The sequence below is a fragment of the Colletotrichum godetiae genome (assembly GCF_030913485.1).
Source record: "Colletotrichum godetiae strain CBS 193.32 chromosome Unknown BDP55scaffold_50, whole genome shotgun sequence".
In the NCBI taxonomy this organism is placed as follows: domain Eukaryota; kingdom Fungi; phylum Ascomycota; class Sordariomycetes; order Glomerellales; family Glomerellaceae; genus Colletotrichum; species Colletotrichum godetiae.
Window position 1 is genome coordinate 179,777 of NW_026851298.1, and position 22,126 is coordinate 201,902.

At 52.9% G+C, this 22,126-nt stretch overlaps 6 protein-coding genes across 6 annotated transcripts; 2 read left to right on the plus strand and 4 right to left on the minus strand.

Annotated features, from left to right (window-relative positions):
* Positions 1-888: 888 nt before the first annotated feature.
* On the plus strand, positions 889-3,121 carry BDP55DRAFT_319630 (cytochrome P450). Its single transcript, XM_060566756.1, has 6 exons — positions 889-1,261; positions 1,404-1,600; positions 1,712-2,076; positions 2,127-2,252; positions 2,303-2,795; positions 2,859-3,121. Exons 1-6 carry the CDS (start codon positions 997-999, stop codon positions 2,979-2,981), a joined length of 1,569 nt encoding a protein of 522 aa, XP_060425122.1. The 5' UTR covers positions 889-996; the 3' UTR covers positions 2,982-3,121.
* A 230-nt stretch (positions 3,122-3,351) lies between these two features.
* BDP55DRAFT_506684 (nucleotide-diphospho-sugar transferase) lies at positions 3,352-4,218 on the minus strand (the record flags this gene model as incomplete). The annotated part of the gene is made up of 1 exon (XM_060567673.1): positions 3,352-4,218. A coding segment is annotated over one exon (867 nt), but the record flags the coding sequence as incomplete, so codon positions are not given.
* A 4,208-nt stretch (positions 4,219-8,426) lies between these two features.
* On the plus strand, positions 8,427-9,785 carry BDP55DRAFT_636148 (phosphatidylserine decarboxylase-domain-containing protein; the record flags this gene model as incomplete). The annotated part of the gene is made up of 1 exon (XM_060572857.1): positions 8,427-9,785. The coding sequence occupies one exon, from the start codon at positions 8,427-8,429 to the stop codon at positions 9,783-9,785; it is 1,359 nt and encodes a 452-aa protein (XP_060425124.1).
* Positions 9,786-10,044: 259 nt separating this feature from the next.
* On the minus strand, positions 10,045-11,733 carry BDP55DRAFT_732551 (fluconazole resistance protein 1; the record flags this gene model as incomplete). The annotated part of the gene is made up of 5 exons (XM_060579958.1): positions 10,045-10,918; positions 10,977-11,306; positions 11,368-11,441; positions 11,501-11,522; positions 11,576-11,733. The coding sequence occupies 5 exons, from the start codon at positions 11,731-11,733 to the stop codon at positions 10,045-10,047; spliced, it is 1,458 nt and encodes a 485-aa protein (XP_060425125.1).
* A 1,930-nt stretch (positions 11,734-13,663) lies between these two features.
* On the minus strand, positions 13,664-15,740 carry BDP55DRAFT_561149 (AAA family ATPase; the record flags this gene model as incomplete). Its single annotated transcript, XM_060570056.1, has 2 exons — positions 13,664-15,415; positions 15,474-15,740. 2 exons carry the CDS (start codon positions 15,738-15,740, stop codon positions 13,664-13,666), a joined length of 2,019 nt encoding a protein of 672 aa, XP_060425126.1.
* Positions 15,741-16,970: 1,230 nt separating this feature from the next.
* On the minus strand, positions 16,971-20,551 carry BDP55DRAFT_561189 (hydroxymethylglutaryl-coenzyme A reductase; the record flags this gene model as incomplete). The annotated part of the gene is made up of 2 exons (XM_060570061.1): positions 16,971-17,361; positions 17,412-20,551. The coding sequence occupies 2 exons, from the start codon at positions 20,549-20,551 to the stop codon at positions 16,971-16,973; spliced, it is 3,531 nt and encodes a 1,176-aa protein (XP_060425127.1).
* Between the last annotated feature and the right edge of the window lie 1,575 nt (positions 20,552-22,126).

The window sequence follows — 22,126 nt, forward strand, 5'->3', positions numbered from 1 at the left end:
TATGGAAACGCGATTGCCGTGTTTATCTATCCAAGGTCCTGTACTACGTTCATCATAAAATACCTTGACCTCAAGATCCATCCCTGAGGCCGAACACCACATCACGGCATGAAAATTTGCAAACTGAGGGAGAAGCAGGGCCAGAAGATGACCTCGGGCCAGTCATCCTCCACATCTTCCACATGCTTCATCTAGCGCAAATCCTTAGTGCAAGTGGCCTTGCTCAGCTCGATTCCAGGCTTGTTCCCAGCTAACCCATCCCCGTTATTGGTCTACCGCAGCCACGGTTCTTCACCTTGGACGTGGGCGCTCACCTTTCCTTGGGTTACATTTGCCCATAAAGCGAAGCTTATTCCCCATTCTCCCGTTTATCGTCTCATCCGTGCCTTTCCTCTTCTATTTTCACTTTCCACACTCACTGGCCGACATCGTCAAGTCTGACCCCGATTCTGAAGATCTGGGTTTGGAGTTTCCTTTCTTTTCGACTTGCCCTGTGCTGTCACTCCTGCTGTGCCTCTCTCCCGCCAAGCGCTACCAAGCTATCGGGTCCGCGAAGAACGAGAAATGACAGAATAGGAACAGGGTCTGCGAATGCACCAACGAACAACAGACTAGGAGGACGAGACACCAGAGAGCGGATATCGATCATCACCAGGGGATCGACAACATAGAGCTCGTGTTATTCCATCATTAAAAGTCGCATTCAAATAGGAAACTGAAGGCAAACGATAATAGAGCCGGAAACGAAGGCCGTAGCCAGCGACGAAGCAGTCAGACATGCATCTTTGACGGCGCCAACTGCTTGCACCCTACCCTGCTGTCCCGTGAAGAGCTCAGTACGGGATCGATCACTCACAGGGCCACAGTCACAAGCGGAGCAAGCCATCAAGCGGCGCAGCGACAGCAAAGAACGAATCGGGAGCGCTTCCAGTGGGACTGTTGAAACGGCACGGGACGGGAAACGGGACGCGAGGAGGCCGGTTGATTCGGGGGGAAATGACCGGGCTTAGGCACAACGAAGTGGGCTTGGGTGAGGCTCATCTAGAATCCATATCAGGCTCGAGTGCGTCTGTCTTCTTGTTCGCAAAGTCCGTCGCTTTGTTGGCTGTCATCGCCTTCTTTGTGTGGGAGTTTCGGTCATGGTATCGCCTGCGAAATATTCCCGGACCTTTCCTCGCCTCGATCTCGGTCCTATGGCAGTTGAAGAAAGCAATTGGAGGAAAATATCATGACCACCTAAATGATATCGCCAGGAAGTATGGTAAGCTGGCTTTGCCTTAGGCGCCCTCTCCATCAACGCTGTTCAAACCCCCGCGTCAAACGGCTTTGGTGTTGCGACACGAAGCCAACAAGTGCCCCGGAAACCTGGAGAGACAGACGCTGATCACTGATCATCGCTGCAGGCCCCCTCGCCCGCATAGGGCCCAACGAGCTCCTCTGCACAGACCCAGACTCGCTGCGCAAGATGTCGGCCGTCCGCTCGCCATACACCAAGGGCGACTTCTACGACTCTGGCCGGATCACTCCGGGCGTAGATAATGTCGTCTCGATGCGGGATGAGAATGAACACAAGGCTATGAGGGCGAGAATGAGCCCGGCTGTGAGTCCCTGTCTTTTTTTTTTTCTGGGCCTTCGGCCATTGCTCGTCTCTTCATGACCCGGAAGAGCACTTTTGAGTTTTGGACCGCTAATTGCTCCTCTCCGCCGATAGTACGCCGCCAAAGAGAACGAAGGTTACGGCTTTGAAATCGGGATCGACCGGCAGCTCACGAATTTCATCCGCCTGATAGACCGACATTACGTTTCCACCGACTCGGAATTTCGTCCGATGGATCTCGCCGAGAAAACGCAGTTCTTTGCGCTCGACGCCATTGGAGATGTTTCCTTTGGTGGTGCTTTTGGATTTCTTGCTGAGGATCGGGACCTATTTCGGTACATTGAGATCAACGAATCGTCGTTGCCGATTATGAATGTTGTCTCGGTGCTTCCTTGGCTTGGAAGACTCGTTCATAAGTGGCCTTTTAGACTCATGTTGCCCAAGGAGGGCGATCAGGTCGGGTTTGGTCGCTTGATGGGGTGAGTGATAAACCCAGGACAGCGTGAGTTTGACCACTAACACAGCGCAGCTTCGCTAGAAATTACGCAGACATGAGACTTCAACCCGGCGCGAAGCCCCAGAAAGACATGATGCAAGCCTTTATCAATCAGGGCCTTGGTAGAGATGAACTCATTCAACTTGTGTACATCCACATGTAAGTCTCATCCACAATTCTCTTCAATCCGTACGCTCATGCTTTTTCAGGATCGCTGGCACAAACTCGGCCGCGCAAGCTATGCGTATGACATTATTGTCTTTAATCAACAATCCTGTCGCCTACCGACGGCTCCAGCAGGAAATCGATGATGCCATTACCGCCGGCGTAATCAGCTCCCCCATCACCAATGCCGAAGCCCTCAAACTTCCATACCTCCAGGCCGTCATCCGCGAAGGCCTGCGCTTCTACCCTCCCGTCACTGGTCTCGGCTTCAAGCAGTCACCTGAAGGCGGAGATGTCATAAACGGCTACTTCGTTCCCGGCGGCACGCAGATCGGACACAACTTCTTCGGCGTCGGACGCTCACTCTGGGTGTGGGGTCCGGACGCCGATGTCTTCCGCCCGGAGAGATGGCTTTTGGCAAGTAAAGATGAGCTTAAGCGAATGAACACTGCTGTTGATTCCCACTTTGGCCACGGTAAGTACTCTTGTCTCGGAAAACCGATTGCCATGATGGAGTTGAACAAGGTCTTTGTTGAGGTAACAACCCTCTCCCTCGCGTACCCTCACAGCAACACCCCACTGACCTAGGTCTCCTTGCAGCTTTTAAGGAGATATGACTTCACCGTCATGAACCCGGAAAAGCCAATCACGACTCTCAGCGCGATTTTCTTCGTCGCCAGGGACTTTTGGGTAAGGCTGACCAGACGTCCAATGAGGGAGTAACGGTGCCTTGCTTTAAGTCTTCTCTTGTAATGACTGTTATGACTTTCCTTCATTTCCATCTCGCCGCCTTTAAGCGTACATGTATGTTCCGTGTGAAGCAGTCTAGCTATATCATCGCGTTGGATGAAAGGCGTCACACACCGGCTGTAAGGCAATGTCAGTGTTTCCATGTCGTTACACGTCCTCAGTGCAGGTCGGCCGATATGATTGAAAATGCTCAACGTCCCAAATATTTTCTTCTTGACATTGGAGTGTTTATTACTATAGAATGACTCCAGGCTTACACTTCGGCTACCCAACTCTTCTTTCTACACACAGATCCGCATCCTACCAGAAAGTCAATGGACTTCCCGCGACTCCTCTTGAGAAAAATGACAGTCACCAAAGAAAGCACCGATAGGCACACAGTAACCCAGAACAACACAGTTCCCAAGTGGTCTGAGACATAGTTTAAGAAATGCCCATCTGAACCATGCCACGAGCGCCCTGCCGCATGGCCAAACAACTTTCGGGCGTATCCCTCATCCAGCAGCTCCACACCGTGATGTACTGGGCTGTACATCCACGCGTATTGATGGAACGCATATGTCACCATTATTGGGCCCGTTGACCAGAACACCTGGAGGTAGGGTAGGAGAATTCGTTTCGAGGTCGGACCGCCGCGTCGCTTGGCTTCTTGAAGAGCCCATTCGAGAAAGGAGGAACCACGCTCTGCCATGAAGAAGTGGTTGCTGAGTCCAAGAGTGCCCGATGTTGGAGCAAAGATAGCCTGTAAGCCGAGGCTTTGTACGCAAGACATCTCTTCCGTCGATCTCGGGTAGACATCTAAGTCTGCGTAGATGCCCCCCTCTGCATGGACGACAACCAGTCTCGCTACGTCGGCTCGTTGGATATTCTGGGCATAACCCTCGTACGTCGATAGTAACCAAGAGTACCTTGTCTTTATCAGTTCGAGGACATCTTCGTCTGTCCATAGTTTGACGGTATAGTTGAGGGGCTCCATCGTATTCTTCCACGTCTCATAGGAGGCTTGGACAGAGTAAGTGCTGACGTTCCGAGTTGTCCAAACTTGGTGGATGAGCTTGGGGATCGGTCCTTGCGGTGTTGTCGAACTTGATTCGATGGGTTCTCGAGGGTGTTTTCTATGGCGCTCGGAAGCATCACAAAGACTGATGACCTCTATGGACTGGTTGGGTAGGGCGAAGTCGTTGGTATAGCTTAGTTGATGAACAACCAAGGCGGCTGTCAGGGCCAAGGTAACAAGCGCCGAGGCCTTGAAAATGACCTTTCCAGGAAGCGCTATCATCTTGAATACTAGAAAGAATCTCGCTTCGTGACCCTGTTGCCCAGGTCTTTGTCCAAATGGATGTTCAATAAGTTCTCGTTTAAAGACGAAAAGTAGGGAGAATCGAAGAAGGGGATAAATCGCTGACGTTGAGAGTGTATTGTAAAGAAAAAGATAGTATAGAAGCAAATGGGCCAAGAAATAGACGATAATGCTGAAAGAGTGTGGAAGTAAAATCGGATATCGTGGAGAATATTTTCAACCCCCTGATTGTTTGCTGAACGCTATCAAGACGACAGACCATGAAGGATTGAAGACGACACAAAACGAAAAACCGTGACCAAGGTGTCTTTTCAAGAGGATGATCGACTACAAGGTATCCTAATAAATAGATTTGATTTCCAGTGGCTCGAACGATACATGTACTTAACTGAAGACTTCAGAGTACAGACTTCTTTGTGAGTTCAACATTGCCCAGGTACCGTTGCAGGCTACTCCTAGACTAGATGCCCTTGCTGTCCTGTACCATGGACCATTCTTCCTGACTCGACGAATCATTGTCACATATCCATTCTTCAGGTTGGAAAGTAGACTAATGGAAGCACGGAATATGATTTTAGACGCCCTTTCAGACATGCCCCATCAGGCGGCTAGTTGCTTTCTCCATCACCTGGCTGCCTCCTCGTGCATCGGGCTTTGCATGTTGGCTATCATGACACTGAATCGCTCTCCTATTGACAGCTTCGCCACATTTCAGCAGCTACCGATGACCAAAGTGAAACCTCCTTTAACAATGACAATGCTGCTCTCTTACGTATAGACGCACGTGCATGTTAGTGACCCAGGAGTAACCGCTCATGTGGGCAAAGTGTGGTTCGTAAAGTTTTGCGGCGAAATAATCGTGGAACCAAGAACTAGGCAACAGTTTAAGAGATTCCTAGAGTGGAAAGGCGATGGGCACCTCCCTGGGTTGAGGAGGGCTGAGCTCCAGATGAAGTCTTTCGCATTCTGCCCCTGCATGAACGACAAGCACTCGACCAATTGCGTGCGAGATTGTAAGGATTACCCTAACGGGTGTTTCTTCATGTTCGTCCTAAGTTTTTCCGAGAAGGACAAAATTCGCCTCAACATCACTTCCTCTGGCTTAGCCATGAACTCGAATCAGTTAAAGATGTAATTCGGAGTCATGATGCTGTTCATGAAACCGCGGCCCATGAATCAGGCCCGACTTTGACGTTAAAGCACAAGCACCATTAAGAACCAAAGGCCGATATTTCCGTACCCTTATTTCTCATGGGGCGACATAATAATCAATATGTGCCAAATGATCCTGCCGCGAAGCCCCGCGGCAATTTGCAGGATTACTAAACGTGGACTTTCCATACCTCGGAATGGCAGTTATCGCCTTGAGTTAAGCGCACCTAAAGGCCCGCGACCTACTACGTTGTCCTCCACCTTCAAGGCAGCAGCATTTTGTACCGTCTCCGCACAAGGCAGCAGCATTTCTATACGCAGAAAAGGGTGACCCTTGCAATACATGATCCGGCAGTACGGTAACGTAAAGGTTTAGGGAGCAGTTGACAAGCATCTTGATGTTCATGGCCAATCGGCTTCAAACCTTCCTCGGGCAACTACCAACATGCAAACGGTAAGTTGTTACAGACCTCGTATTATTATTTCTGAACTCAACCCGCTTTACCTGATCAGCCTATTTCGGTATGGACGAACACCAGTTCTCCGTCCCTTTTTCATCCGTCTTGACGCAAGGGGGAGTGCGACGCTGTAAGGTTATTTGACTTGACCACAAAGGGGAAACATAAGAGGCCTTGCACCCTGATTAGGAAGGATAACATTGTCCTCCCGAACAGAGGAAATGTTGAAGAGGGCGTGGACCGAACTAGTGACATTGCAAAATTACAGGCACAGCAACACCGGCGGCCGCGGACCGGACTCTCATTGCTTAAAAAAAGCTAATTGAATGGAAGAGAATAATAAGGCAAAAAGTTCCTTATGATAGGACTGTGGCCCATGGAACCAAGCTGAGGCCAGTGAGATCCATCACTCGAAAGCGGTAGGACAGCATGATCACGACTGAGACACTCAGATTATCTGACACCGCTTTCCCGCGTGAAACAGACGCCTCGAGAGCATTCGGATGGAAAGTAACGTTGCTACGGATCCTTTCCATGCCGATCTCTGTCTTTTCTAAGTGCTTGTGCCATGTAAAGACATCTTAGCGGGATCAATGCATGAGATGAGCTGAATGCTGGAAATGCTGTCCATCACCCTGCGGTGAGAACATTATGTGTACAAGTGTTTTGTGTTCAGATCTGGAAATTCATGTTCTCATTGCTCGCCGGACACTATGAAAAGGAAAGCCATATTTGCACGAACAGGGAGAATCGCAGGAAAAAAGACGGATTTGACTGGTGCCTTGGGTCAAATATCATCATGATCGTGGGCCAGAGAGCCACAGCATGTCGTCAACCGTGGCTTGTACATTGTAGACAAAGTTTCCAAAGACGACAAGATCATACACGGTTGCCTAACTCCTCGAGGCTCTACCCATTCGAATGGCTCTCGTTGACAAGGGAAGAATTGATCTGAACGCTAAAGTGGCTGCAGGAATTCCCTCACTGCCGACACCAAGAATTCTTCGCCGGGCTCGACCCTGTTCAGGCTATGAAGAGACCCTCAAAATCAGTCCCGCCTCTGGTGGTTTTAAAATGCAGAAGGGCGCTAGAGCGACTTGCGAACCCCTATCCCCCGAGAAGAAGGTGCCTCCACCATCTCACATTGCCCAGCGGCACTGTACATTTCACCAGTGATATCTAGGATCTTCTAGTGACCATGAGAGGTGCATTCGATATTGCTAGGAACTTTACCCCCCCGGAAAGTGCCGAAGACTTCTGAGCCCAGCCCATAATTCTTGCCCAGCCTGAGTAAGTACTGATCATCAATCTCGCTCGAGTAAGGTACATGACGGTGCAATGGAAGCGAGCCATGGTAATTCTATTACTAAATGTGTGAGAGTTTGACATACTAAGATAGTGTCCTTCAGTGTAATTCGCATCAGGTAATAGCTTGATCGATGTGGAATAATGCGACTAGCTTTTCCTGAGGCAGCCAGCACGTTGTCCTCCATGACAGGTTCGGAGGCCAAGGGCGACGTTCCAATACAGGCGTGGTATGGCCATCTTATGATGATTGATGTGTCCCTTGACACATTGCATCCATAATGTAAGTCATGATCTTCTTTAGACACCGTGTGATTTTCCGCGGCCATGACGCTTGGCAGAACTTTCGCGTCATCATGCGGAGGAAATTAACTCCGGACGTTCGACTCAGGCAGCTGTGATCTTTCCCGGGAACCCATAGTCTGTTGCTCCTCGCCTAAGAAGATCATACCTTTCACATCACATAAGCAGCAAAGCTCTCACAGAGCTCATTTCAAGTGATCCGATACTGCCACGACAAAGCAGCCAGCGATTCTATGCCACAGAGCATTTCTTAAAATTCATGCCGACGACAGTCTAGACCCTCTCCCTCTCCCGAAGCGAAGCAAGCCAGTCCGACTCCGGCTGCGAAAGCTTAGTTGCCGCCCGTTGTCTCGGCAAGAGGTGAAGCTGAGGAAACAGCACGTGTCTCGAATCTGAGGCTGAACCACCAACATGCCGTGTTCACTCACCCGACGACCAAAACATCAACGATTCGCGGGCCGTTCCAGCAGAAGCCATACCGAACATGAAACTCCCGGCACTCGATGAGCGAGCTACATGCCTTCTTCTACCTCCAGCTCAAGTGCCGTGATGCTGTTTGCGGTCTGGGCATCATATCTTGGAGTTCGTGGCTTTCAGCTCTGTCTCACCGCGGATTGATGGGGAGAAATACCGGTGACAGGTGATCCAGCAATGAGAGAGCCGGAATGCAAACGTCGCAGATCCAGAATTCAGCAGCATTAGCTGAACCAGTCTCGTAGTTCTCTCCACTTGACCTATGAGTTAGGTTTCCGCAGTGGTGTCGAGAGAAAGTAGCCCAGGAGCCTATAAAGCGTTGACGACGAGCATGAATTCGAAGCATCGTTTGCATCCCTCGACCCCTCAACAAGACTTACGCAAGCTAATAACACCTACCCTCTCCATCAAAGTTCCAGCGCAACTATGTTTCCAAAGTTTTCTTCGTCCGATCCTGCCCCATTCCCTCTGTCTACCACGGTAGACCCATGGATCCAAACAAACCTCGTCGATAAGATTTTCAATGGCAACCTGACTCTATTGGAAGAGGCCGTGGCGGCAGCAGTTTCTTGGGATATTCCTCAGTTGAAAGACTGGGGCATCGTCGACGCCCACAGCTTCCTCTTATTCCTCAGCGCCATGCTGAACTGGGTGCCCTCGGAAGTGTGCAGCGGGAAGCTCATCTACAATACGTTCTGCGTGCTCTACTTCGTCCTCGATCAGAGCCCCATCAACATTGCCCCGTACTCGACTCCAATTAGACCATACTCTATCGGACAGAACCCTTTGCCACTGAGTCAATGGACAATCGACTTCGCCAACAAGGTTGGCAGCTGGATGGACAATAGCAGCTCGATCAACGCCGCCGCACTCCAATCTTTTCAGGAATCTCCTCGATACAACTACGACGAGGCCGTTGTGCCATCCGGAGGCTGGCAGAACTTTAATCAGCTCTTTGCTCGCTTTCTGAAGCCTGGTATGCGGCCTATCAGCGCAGGAACCCCCTTAGACAAAGACTATGATCGTCTTGTGGTTTACCCCGCCGACTGCACTTTCGATGGTGCCTGGCCAGTGAATCAAAATAACGACATCAGTATCAAAAATGTCCCTTGGAATATCAAAGACCTCTTGGCTGGCAGCCAGTATGCCGCCCAGTTCGAGGGCGGTACCTTTATGCATGCGTATCTCAACACGTACGACTACCACCGTCAACATGCACCGGTCGCTGGAACCGTCGTCGAGGCCAACGTAATCAAGGGCCTCGCATACTTGCAGGTCATAGTCGATCCCGAAACAGGGAAGCTGAAGCCCCATCGCAGCTATACTTCCCCAGACGCTCAAGCACAGCAGAACGGGGATGTGGACGGGGTAGGCAGTGCTCTCAGCATGCCCGACGAGGCCGGATACCAGTTCCTCCAGGCCCGAGGTTGCGTCATCATCAAGAATCCTCTTCTCGGCTACGTTGCCGTGCTGCCCATCGGCATGGCGCAGGTCTCGTCCGTGAATCTCAAGTGGCAACCCGGGCCAGGTCAGCAGTACCCGATTCAGCCGAATGTGGACATCAACAAGGGCGACGAGATATCCCATTTCGAGTTTGGAGGTTCCGATATTATCCTTGTATTCCAGAAGGATGCCGAGGTCCACATTCTCGGTGCTCAGGGGGCCAGTGCTGATAACATCCCAACAAGCAAGCAGAAATACCTGGTTGGCATGCCCCTGGGTTATTCCACAAAGGGCCTGACTTCTGGTAGCAACACCAACGGAGCTACCAATGGGCATAAATGAGTCGATGAAGGCTTCCTATAAGTTTTCCGGCCTGCGATGTCTGTTTTCCTCGACCTCCCGGGAGGGTTGGATTGTGTCCGATATCCGCGATAGCTCTAGTTAGCTGTAATGTTAATCGTGTCTTTCAACCTTGTCCATCCCTCTATGAACGCAGCAATCAACAACGCCGTGCTGAACTTTGTACTGGATACTTGTATCTTAGAAGAAGTCGTATGTAAGTTTTGTAAGAATATGTACATGAATAGGGGTTGCTACCCTCTCACAGGTTCGCCAGGTCTCTCGAGTCCTTGCTCGCGAATGCACTTTTGGCCCTAAGCGTGCTCCCGTACCTCAACAATAGCGGAGGTACAACGCACAGAACCGTTGCTAATGCAGCAAACACCGAAGACGCCATGTTGGAATCCAGCGAGTCAAACAGCGCTCTGCCTAACAGAGGAAATGTTGAAGAGAGCGTGGACCGAACTAGTGACATAGCGGCGTACCCACTGGCTGAGTATGTCTGATAGCAATCGGTAAGATATCCAGCCAGCACATAGTCAAACTCATTGACCGCGTAACCTATTGGTACAAGTGCTACTGTTGGGATAGCCCAGTGTGCCGACGTCGTGTACGGCGGGATAGTCCACGCAAACCACCACAGACCGATGGCCAATAGGGGCGCACCGATGATGAAGCCTGCGAACTTGGACTCGGGTGTGAGTGGTAGCGACCTCGACATCCTTTCGGCAAGGACGCGGCGATCGTAGAGACGTGTAAGGGCGCTGAAGACCATGCCAATTGCAAGGGGAAGGAAGGGCAGGTTCATCGAGGCATCGGTGAAGCCCATGTCTACGTAGACTAGAGGTAAGACCTCCGTGAAAAGGTAGACGAGTCCAAATGCAATGGCGCTTACAACAGCGGCTAGGAAGACGATTGGCTCGGTAAAAAAGAATCGTAAGGGGCGGAGGAGATCGAGCTTCTCGCGAGTTGAAGGAAACACCGTGCCAGGCGAGGTGGTGTTGCTGCTCAGGCCTTGGACTTCGGAGAGTGCCTGGGCCATTGCAAGTACGACGGAGGGACGGGACTCCTTAATGGTGAGCAGAAGCATTGTGACGCATGCAGTGACTATGGCTGCCGTGTAGAAAACCCACGTCCTAAGGAGTTCATGGTTAGTATGGGCTACTGAAATTGAACCCGACGGCAAAGTCTTACCAGTGGGTACTTCTCATCACTAGATCACTGAAGACCGGACCCGTCAATATGCCGAGGTTCGCTACCAATGACCACCAGTATAGCCACCATACCCGCGCATTCGTGTCCCATAGGTCTTCGATGCTGCCCGCGGCCACAATCGTAGGGACAGACGATAACAGTCCACCGACGAAACGCCCGACAACGATGCCAGGAATAGTTGGCACCCTGCCTACGAGGATACATGACAAGCTATATAGGCCGGTGCTGATTACGTAGAGTTTCTTTCGGCCAAAGGACTCTGACCAGGGTGGGAAGAAGACGCCTCCGATGGTTTGGCCGATGAGATATCTAGATGACGTTGTTAGGGATCTGAAAGGTCGGAACAGGCATTTATTACCGTCTCACTTACGTCGAAACAAAAATGCAAGTCGCTGAAACTGGGCTGATACCAAGATCTCCGTAAATGTGTCCAGCAACCGGGGACTGTGGAGGGTGTCAGTATGTTGACCATAGGAACGCCATTGAGACATGGAAGGACATACTCCTGCAGTGCTGATCATGGTCCTATGCAAAGTCAATCCTGGCACCTAGACAGCGAGACGGAGAGGTTGACAAACGTGAAAAACTCAAGAAAGACAATCAAGCACGTATCATACGCCTTCCGCGCCTGACTCCATTGCCTCGGATGAACGTGCTCTTCGGGTGTCCACGTACCCTCACCCCTAGAGTAAGGAACAACCGAAAGCTCAACATCTATCTTTGGATAGTTCCGCATCGTGGATGTGGATGTGGAGGAAGTAGAAGGCTCAGCTGTCAAATGAGTAAACGACATGTCGAGGGCTGCATGTGGCGTACTCCTCCTTGCCCCGAAATCATTGCGGCCAGCCATGCAAAGACGCTTCTCTCTTTCTTCTTTCCGCGCAGCTGTCAAAATGCTTTTTTTGCCCGGACGTTGATATGTACAACCACAGAAAATGTCGACACGAAGGATTGTGACCCTAATATATCAACATTGCCCACGTTTGCGCCAAGGAGGGTGTGAAAGGGTGTGCTTTGCTAGGGGACTAAGTAGTGCGGAAACGCAGTTGGAGGTAGCCTGCCCAGTCCGTGTCCGCGCCGTCCAACAAAGGCATTTGAGGGTGTTCTGTTCAGAATACCATGTCTCGATCCAGTCTCATAAGACAGCAACCGTTTACTTACCGCAGCTTCGGGAATTGGCTGGACCAACTCGAGTCCTCGGCAAGACAAAATCGGCATATGGGCGGGGGTATCGACAAGGGCATTCTTTCAGTGCTTTTGGCCCCTTTCACGATCAGGGGCCAGGGCTCCCCCCATGCGTGTCATTACCGCCTTTACCCAAAATAAAGGGAGGTGATGAGAAAGCTCCAAGAATCTACCGCTCTTGAGTTGTTCACCTCTAAAGTAAGTAAGGAGTCTAGACTGGCCTCAATGCCACGAAGACCTCGTCTCCGAACCAATCGCGTCAACGACTCACCAGTTTCACCCTTGCAATTCGCTTAGTCTGTTTGCAGTCTAGAAAAGCTTCAATGCTTTCTCAGCCACCCCGTCTCAAGCCAAACCGGGTCCCCTGGGGCCAACACACCTAACTTTCATCCAGCTTTCACCCAAACTTCACCCAACCCTCAGAAAGGAGGCCCCAATCTCCCCAGACCAACGAGACATGGGGCGTCCCTTGGCGTCGACCCGGCGGCACGGTACCATACACGCTAGAGGGTCGTGCGTCTTGTACGATTGGCTCTGGCGGGTTTGCCGGTTCTCGAGTCCTCGTGAGGGGGGCGCCACAAGCGTGCGAGCCGCGGCCAGGACTAGGGCTCTTTCGGTCGAGATGCTGTCTGGGCTAAGCTGGGCTGCTCTCAGCTCTCCAGCATCGTCGATGTTTGCCGAGTCATTGAGCATACCTACTTAAGTCTCTTGCTCGAGAGTCTAGGGCTGGAATCTGTAGAATAGGAAAAGACAGCTTGAGGAAGGAAGACTGCAAAGCGACTCTGGGCAACTGTCTAACTTGCCCGGACTGAAAGGCACCAGACATCAGCAACCCCGTACGAGTCCTCAATGGCATTGTGTCACTTTGGGATCGAATAACATGCCGTAACGTAGCACAAGGCAGAGCAATATCGTCGGGTTTCTTGACATTCGTCATCATGTCTTTAACCGTTCGAACCCTTAACTGCGACATACCGGCCTTGAACACAGGGGTAAACACGACCAACAAGATTGAGACTTACTGGGCACCCGACATTGCGTTTGTCTGCCGAGATGGCCGTCCCCCAAAGGCCAGCCCCGCCAAATTCCATGCAGGATCGGCTCATGTTTGTCGCATTTCTCCTTGATGTTTGTCAATTTGCTTGCACTTGCCCATTTATCTTGCTGTGGCTTCACCACTCTCGTTGGTCGCCGCCGTTGCCTTTGACTCGCGATGTTTGCCCCTCGAGTCTCATCATCTTGTCTATCCTGGGGGCTCCGCACAAACCGTTGGGCCTGACCGGCGACAAACAACAATCTCACAGCTACGTTCCGATGGCTGTGGGGTCGAGAACGCAGAGATCACAGGAACTGAATTTAACCTTGTCATTCCCCAGAAAACTCATCAGCACAGGTCACCACTATGCCCTCCCCCAACGTGCCGATCCCGTTGGCTCCCGTTGGCTCCCGCTCCTCATTTGCCCCAAGTCCGAGTCCTCTCTCTATCGTACAACCACATCAATGTCACCATCAACATTGTCCAACTCTCTCTCAAAGGTCATCTGGATATCCACAACCTGCTGCAGCTGCTCACAGTCCAGCCTCCGCTTCTTGTACGAGGCAAGACTCTTGGCCGTGCGGACCACGTTCTTGATCTGTCGCCCGTTCAGCTTGCCCTCAGCGAGCTTCTCATACCCTTCCTCGTCAATGTCGACGCCGCCCTCGACGTTGTTTAGGAAGTTCTTCCACACCTTCAATCTGCTCTCGCATGGCAAGTCGTCGTACTTGAGCGGGACGTGGATACGGCTCTTGAAGGCGTCGTCAAAGGTGCGTACGCGGTTCGTCGTCATGAACAGAATGCCACTGTAGTACTCGAGCGTGCGCAGGAAGATGGACACGAGGCTGTTGCGCTCCATGTCGTGCAGCGAGCGGCGCTCAAGGAAGACGTCGGCCTCGTCGATGAGGAGCACCGCTTTCCAGGTACTCGCCAGGTCGAGCGTCTTGGTCAGCTTCTCATCCAGGACCGATGACGAGGTGCCGAGGTCGCCTGAAGAGACGATGTACAGCGGTCGACGGCTGAACTCGGCCACGCACTCTGCCGTCAAGGTCTTTCCTACACCTGGAGGGCCGTGCAGGACGAGAATGAGGCCCTTGCCCTTACCCTTGACGATATCATCAAAGGCAGACGAGTTCGGATCGGTGGCGCGGGCGGTATGCTCCGCGACGAGAGCCTGCACGAGCTCCTTTTGAGAGTCTGGAAGGACCAGCTGCTCAAAGCATTGGGTGTTCCATTCAATGGGGCTGATCTTGTCGATGAAGAAGTCGAGGAACTTCTTCTCGGTGAAGCTGAAGCCGCGGACCATGGGGCTGGCCAGTAGGCGCTGTTCGTCGCTCAGGGGCGCAAACTCAGCAATCTCCTTTGGAACCAATTCAACATCGTCGCTCTCGTCATCTTGCTTCCGCTTCCGGCCTACCATCTTGGGGAATGATCTGACGTTGAAGGCATAGTCGGCCATGATGCGGTGGTGAGTCTCCGCGTCGACCATGACCCGGCCGTCAATGTTGAAGCGGCGGCTACAATGGTCCAGCGCAACGCCCTTGTACTGTCGGAAATTCTGACCGGCAAGAGCCTCCCATCGCCGACCGCGCTCAGTCAGGAGGCGCGTGACGGCGTCGGGGTCGGGGTGCTGCGCCAGAGGGAGGGCGTTGAGAGAGGCGATTGGCGAGGCTCCAGCGAAAGCGGGAATCAAGAGGGATTCATATCTCGTGCCAAACTCGTCGCCGTCAAAGTCGACAAACTCAACGCTGAGCTGGAGACCAGGGGATTGGCCGCAGGTATACTGGTAGCTATTGAGCTTGTAGACGCGAGCCTGGCTCATGCGGGTAGCGTAGACGAGGCATCCTGGACGAAAGATGGTCCAGAGGTGCTCGTAGCTCATCAAGCCCTGCTCGAGAAGGTTTGCACCGCCGGTGATGGCATCATGGAACTCCTCGTCAATGAAGTGGAGCAACAAAGGGAGGTGCCTGGCTTCGTCGGAACTGGGCTCATGGTTGACAGCAGTCTCAGCCAGCTCCTTGCGGTAGTGGTACAGACTGCGGGGAGGGAAGTCGACCGTGATGTTGGAAGTTAGGTAGGACTGGCCAGGGAACTTGCTGCCAATGACGTCTCCCAATATGTTCTTGAGTCCGGGAGAGTTGACTTCGAGTGAGGTACGGCAGATGTACTTATTCTGACCATCATACTGGCGGGTGATCTGGAGGGGCCTGTGTAAGAGGAGAACAAGGGTTACACTCGTGGGTATGGGTACTTACGCAGAGAGCATACTTTTCGTACCAGTTGATCTTATCCTCAGGGATATCTTCATCTTCCTTTGGCTCGGTGATGTATGGGTGTCCCTTCTTTGTCCACCGCTTCTCGAGGTGTTTGACTTCGATCTGCATGGGTGCCTTTTCAAGCTCCTCGCGACGTTTCTTGTCTTCCTCAGTGAGAACACCGTTTATCTCCTCCTGATCCTCTTCATCAAGCGGATCATTTGAATAGTGGCCGGGGCCAGGGGCTGTTTGTCTGGTGCGTGCCATTGTGGAATGGGGAGGCCCTCGATGACAAGATCTTTGGGTCTTTCAACAAGTGGAATCTGTCGAGATGGGGAGATGGTTTGTTCTGATGAAGCCGGATATCTCTAGTTGATCTCGAGGCTCTTTATAATGCAAGCCCACGACTTCAAGGCGCTTAAAAAGGTTTCAGGCTGTGATAGCCTGCCTAGAATCTCGGGAGCCGGCAGGATGGAGGTAGGCAGCCGTACCCCGCTCGGACGGCCGTCAAGAGTCATCGGCTCCCGGAGTGGCATCAGATTGACAGGACCGAGATAATATGTGAGTCAAGGCCCTATAGAAAGCTCGATAGGATTCAGTAAACCGAAGGATGAGGCGGAAATCTGCGAGGGCCTAGGCTTGTGTTATGCGGCAGGGTTCACGGCAGGGGGTTGGCTGCCTGCGTAGCCTGAAATCCTCTGAGCCGCGCCCCAGGCGACCCAGACTAGTGACCCAGCAGTCTCAGAAGATCTTTTCATGGCACGTTTCGACCCTCAAGACCTCTCTTCTTGCATTGTCATGCGGCATCGTTTGAAGACGGCCCAATGACTTTGCCAGAGCTAGTTGCTCCAACTGCCGTAGGCGAGTAGCGGAGGAGTAGGCAGCATGCCTCCGTTTGGCCCCATGGCATGGAGAAAGACTTGATTGGATGATTCTAACCGAAACTAATGTATTCGGCTTGCCAGACTGGATGTGATCTGTTGTCCACTCAGAGTTGCTATCGAGAGCATTGAGGCTCTAGAGCATCGATTTCTGAGGTGGGGACGATAAGAGTGGCGCCGAAATCACCAGCCACACTACAAGGCAACAGCATCTGTGGCGCAGACATAATCTCGAGTACCTTGCAGAAATTATGTCAGCAGAAAGAAGCAACACCACCACGACTCTAGTAAGATTCTCTCCCTCAGACCTGGGGCCACCTACTAAGGGAAAGTTTGAAGATAATTGCACTGTTTGAGGCAAATGATTTCACGGGCAACATCCATCAGATCCATTTAGGACAAAGAAGCTCTTATGTATCTGATGCTACATACAAGCTGGCGTGGCCAGCGCACCGTCTTGCGAGGTGCATGATTTCTTCCCCTTGCTACCGTAAGTGCAATGCAGCGTATGCGAAAATGGTGCATCAATCGCCATGTAATGTTTGCTCTATCCCCAAAACTCCATAATTATGTCTCATGTCTTTTTCTTTCGCGTATATACAGCAACCTCGCAAACTCAACGACGCGCCCGCTCGACAGCCGCCGCACTCTTGCTGGCAGCCTTTTCGACGGCATTGGTCATGGCCAGACCAACGGGTGTCATGGTTCCGCTGGCCGGGGCCGGCGTGTTGGTCCGCGTGGGGGGCGCAGAACGGTTGTGTTGCATGTGCGCTTTAACAAGGTGACCGGCAGCCAAGGCACTGCACAGTGACAGTTCACCAGCCAGGACACCAGCAGCAATAATACGGGCCAGACGACGGGCGTTCTCGCCCGGGGTCGTGGGGTGGGGGCCGCGAACACCGAGCATGTCAAGCATGGCGCTCTGAGGCTCAAGAATGGTTCCGCCACCCAGGGTACCGACTTCAAGCGAGGGCATGGAGACGGAGATTTGGAGAGAACCACGAAGGCTAGGATTGTTAGTGCCGATACATAACCACGGTACAGGGTCAGCACTTACTTCTTCATGATGGTGATACAGTTAGCACTCTCGACAACTTGCGCGGGGTCTTGTCCGGTGGCGAGGAAGATGGCAGCAACGATGTTGGCGGCGTGGGCATTGAAACCTCCGATTGAACCAGCCATAGCAGACCCAATCAGGTTCTTGTCAACGTTGAGCTGGACGAGGGTATCAACGTCACTCTTGAGGACGTTCTTGACAACATCAGCGGGGATGATAGCCTCGGCGACGACACTCTTTCCACGTCCGTCGATCCAGTTGATGGCGGCTGCCTTCTTGTCCGTGCAGTAGTTACCGGAGACCGAAACGATGCTCATGTCCTCGAAGCCCTCAGAAGCCATGACGGAAAGGGCGTGCTCGACACCCTTGGAAATCATGTTCATACCCATGGCATCACCAGTGGTCGTCTTGAAGCGGATGTAGAGGTTGGTACCGGCCAGCGCTGTCTTCATGGTTTGAAGACGGGCAAAGTTACTGGTAGAGTTGAAAGCCTTCTTCATGGTAGTCTGACCAGCCTCGGAATCGAGCCAGATCTTGGCAGCACCAGCACGTTCCAGGGTCTCGAATCCAACGCAAGGTCCACGGGTCATACCATCGCCGGTGAGCACGGTAACGGCACCGCCACCAGAGTTAATGGCTTTGCAGCCACGACTGGCAGAGGCGACCAGGACACCCTCGGTGGTAGCCATAGGGATAAAGTAGCTCTGTCCGTCGATAACAAGAGGACCAGCAACACCGACAGGCAGGGGAAGGTAACCGACGACATTCTCGCAGCACGCGCCAAAGACACGCTCCCAGTTGTAGTGGTGGTAGGGAAGCTTGGACCGCTCGAGACTGTTAGTCAAGTCGGAGGTAGCTTTGGTGCGGGAGATGATGGAACGGCGAATCTTGACAGCGCGAGTAAAGTCCTTCAGGGCGCGCTCGAGAGAGTAACCGGGAATCTTGCCACGAAGAGACATGCCGACAATCTCGTGATCAGTCATCTCATGTACGCGCTTCTCGGCAATCATCTTCTCAAGCTGGGCAATGGTGCGCTGCTCGACGGGAGCAGCAGCTTCACCAGACTCGTCGTCGGTCAAGGCGGGCGTGGCAGGTCTGGGCGTCTCAGGAATGTACTCGCCAAGGGGCAGGGTGGCCGAATCGGTATCGTTAAACTTCTCGGCGCGAGCAAGCTCCTTGGGGTCGATCTGGTGGTCGGGGACGTTGGGGTCCTTGATACCCCAACGAGCAGCGTTGAACAGATAGCCGTTCAGAGCGACACTCATGGCGAGGGCGACAATGATCCACTTGGAGAGAACGGGGTCCTCGAGGCTCTTCAGAATGCTGCCGACCATGCGGCCGCCCACGCCGTAGCTCTCAAATGTATCATACTCATCCTCGTGCTTTTGGCCAGACTTGCTAGCAGGAGACGGAAGCGCGTAGTGGATAGAGGGGTACTCGAGCTCGTACTTGATGGGTGTAAGGACGGTGACAACGGTGGGGCGCTCGTTGGCCTTGGCAGATTCCAAAATGGCGTCAAGGCCGTTCGAGGCCACCTTGAAGGGGTCGACAGGAGGAGCAGTGACAACGGCGCTGAGACCGCCAGTCAAGGAAGCCAAGCTGGGGAGTGAGCTAGAGTTGCGGAAGGGGATAGTGCAGATGTTGATGGCGTTGATCAGAACGAAGCCGCTGACCATAAGCACCTTAAATTTGGGAACGTTGCTGCTCTTCATCTGCTTGCCGAACAAAGAAGTCTCCTTGGGGGCCTTGCCGTCGAACTCGGGCCAATCGTTGCTCTTGGCCACGTTCTCGGCCACGCGGTGGCTGACGCCGTCGTCTTCAAGTGCGCGGCGCATCTGGACATGGCGCTTGATGCGGTTGATCTCGAGCTTGATGCTCAGGATGGCGGTATAGAAGGAGAAGAGAAGAATGCAGTCGAAGAAGAGAATCCAGGCGGCAAGGAAGCAGAACTGCTGGAGACCACCCTGGACACCGGAGGCAGCACCGAGAACGAGAATGCCGATCTCGATGGCGTAATCCTTGACTATGTCGTAGCCCTTCTCCTTGATGGCTGCCTGCACAGCGTACTGGATGACGTTGGGGGATGATACGTCGGACTTCTTGCTGGACTTTCTGTCATCCGTGTTCTCCTGCGGCCGGCGGTGCTCAACGGCGTGCGACAGCACGGCTCGGGTCAGAATGATGTTCTTCTCGAAACCAATGGTTACAACCAGGAACGGCAGGCCCTCGGACAGCAGAACCATTGTGATCGGGACACCGAGCTTGGTGGTGACAAGCAGACCAAACAGGAAAGCGAAGACGGAGGAGAAGAGGACGTTGGTGAAGAGCCAGAAGTTGGAGCCCATGCGGCGCATGGAGAGGAAGAGCGAAACAAATGTCAGGTGCATGGACAGGTATCCGAGGACCATGATGAAGATGTCGAGAGCCTCGGCGTTCTTGAGCAGGTCGAGGAACTCTGTCCAGCCGTTGCGAGCCCACTGGACCAGACTGTTGCGGGTGTGGACCTTGGCAGCCTTCATAATCCACATCTTCTTCTCCTTGCCATGCATCGTCTCCGTCTCGTCGCTGGTGGCATCGGGGATCTCCTGAGCTACTGACAGGAACTCGGCGGCCTGGGAGTAGGGCACGGCGAAGGCTAGGGCGCTGTCCTGGGAGTAGGTAGTCAGGGAGTTGGAGGTCGAGGGAAGCGAGGTGATGGAGAGGTTCTGGGGAATCGGAACGGCGTGAGTGCGCGGTGCGGTGTTGATCGACTCGGGAGACTGAGACTCGGGAAAAACGAGGGTCAGGAGAGCCTGGTGGTCGACTTCACCGGCGATGGAGGCCTCGGGCTCGACGTTCTGCCATTTCCAGGCAGTTTCGGGGCCGGCTTGCAGGCGTCGGCTGCCCTCGACGAGGGATGACCAGTCGGCGGTGCGGACACTGATGGTGGCATCGAACAAGCTCTCTTGCAGCAATCCAACGTACGAAGTGCTAGCCAGAACAGCAACAATGACAACAGTGTGGATAGGGTGCGAGCAGGCGAGCTTGGAGAGGAACTTTAAAGCTGGTGTGATCTTCTTGTTGACCCAGGAGGGGGCAGCGGCCTGAGCGGCAGGCTGCTCACCCCGAAAACGGCGGGGGAGAAGTGTTGAGGATATCATGGCGAAAGTTGCGGTGAATCAAAATCGTCTATTAGAAGGAAGGCATTGGTGTACGACGACCGAAGAGAAAGGGACGAAGGCGATGCCTGTCTCTTGAGGTTAGCGATTGAAAGCACTTTGGTAGGCAAAGAAGGGGCGGTAGTGTTGCCGCGGTGGGTGAGTGCGCGAAAAGACGCGGAGGGGTGGTTGGTCTATTTGGTGGGAGAGAGATGGGCTGGGTGGAATTTGGGTTGAGGAATTTTGGCGACGGAGATGAGATGGTTTGTGTGGGATGCGCTGCGCTGCGCTGCAATGCCGATTGGAGGGGTGAGTTTGACGTACCTGTTGAGCCAACGCCGTTGACGTTGTTGGAGTTTAGAATTGCAGCAAAGTGCCTCACAAGCTCGAACACAACGAAGGGGAGAAGAAGTTTTTCTCGTGAGGAGGCACCGAGGGAATCAAATTAATAGGTGGTTGCGAAAGGTGTCGGAGATCGAGGGTGATGGTCGCGGAGAGCCGAAGTCGCAAGGAGCTGTTGAAGTGCTCGAATCGGAGGCGGGAGTGGATTGCTCAGTTCCTGTTGAAGAGGATGCCTTGCAAAAAGGGGTGGAGGGGGAGGGGGGCGGAAGAAGAAGATCACTTAGAGGGAAGAGGAGTAAGAATCAAGAGTCGCGATGCAACGGGCAGCCCGGTACCTTTTAAAAGATATGGAGACTAATACTATCAGTCTCTCTTCCCAGGTGCAGTACACAAGTGGCGTAGCGGGGGACGAGGATCATGAGAGTAGATAGATGAGGTGAGAGGTGTGAAAAGGATAAGATAGGAGAGAGGCACGAGAGGATAGTAGCGAGCTTAAGCAATGGTTCGTGTTCCTCTACCTTAACTCAAGGTAACTTAGGTACCCAACAGGCACTGGTAGGGAACTGGTAGTGGTGGGCAAGGAGGTGTGCAGGGGACAGAAAAACAGAAAATAAGATCGAAAAAACAAGAAGAGAGTTACCAGACACCCAGATGTTTGTCAATGGCACAGCGAACGGAGCCTGTGAAGCTGGCAAAGGTACCTGCTGTTTTGCGGGGTGAGAGGGCGGATTCGGAAGTATCTCAAGGATCCACCTTGGGACGGAAAGTGAAATGACGGTAATCCCAGCAACATGTTGGCGCAACTTTGCAAGTCTCTTTTTTTTCGGTGGTGCCCGGCAATGATGATGAGCGGCGCGCCAACATGGATGGACATCTTGGGCCGAAGAGGGACGCGGCAGCAAAAAAAAAAAAAAAAAAAGTGATGAATTGGACAAGGATGGTGGCCGCCCCACCAAAAGGCAAATTTACCGATGATGGTCCGCGCCGATGTACCGCGGTACTCCGAGAGGAACACTCGCAGACTAATCCTGAAACGGCAGAGCACCCCGTCGTATTATCACGCCGAAGCAGATGCACACAGGGTTCTCTTCGGTGCTTGTTGGTGCTCGACAGCGGCTTGTTCATGTTCGAGAGCTTCACCTAATTGTGCAAGTGTCGAAGTCACGTCTTCTCGGCCGGGCAGACGTTGGGCGTGGCGGCTTGGTGCGCCCGCCTGTGGCATCTGGCACCTCCCAC

Excerpts from the sequence above, each read along its gene's own strand:
- BDP55DRAFT_319630 (XM_060566756.1), top strand. The coding sequence starts at position 997 with ATGACCGGGCTTAGGCACAACGAAGTGGGCTTGGGTGAGGCTCATCTA. Across the intron at positions 1,262-1,403 it reads TGATATCGCCAGGAAGTATG|GCCCCCTCGCCCGCATAGGG; the intron begins GTAAGCTGGCTT and ends TCATCGCTGCAG. Across the intron at positions 2,796-2,858 it reads TGAACAAGGTCTTTGTTGAG|CTTTTAAGGAGATATGACTT; the intron begins GTAACAACCCTC and ends GTCTCCTTGCAG.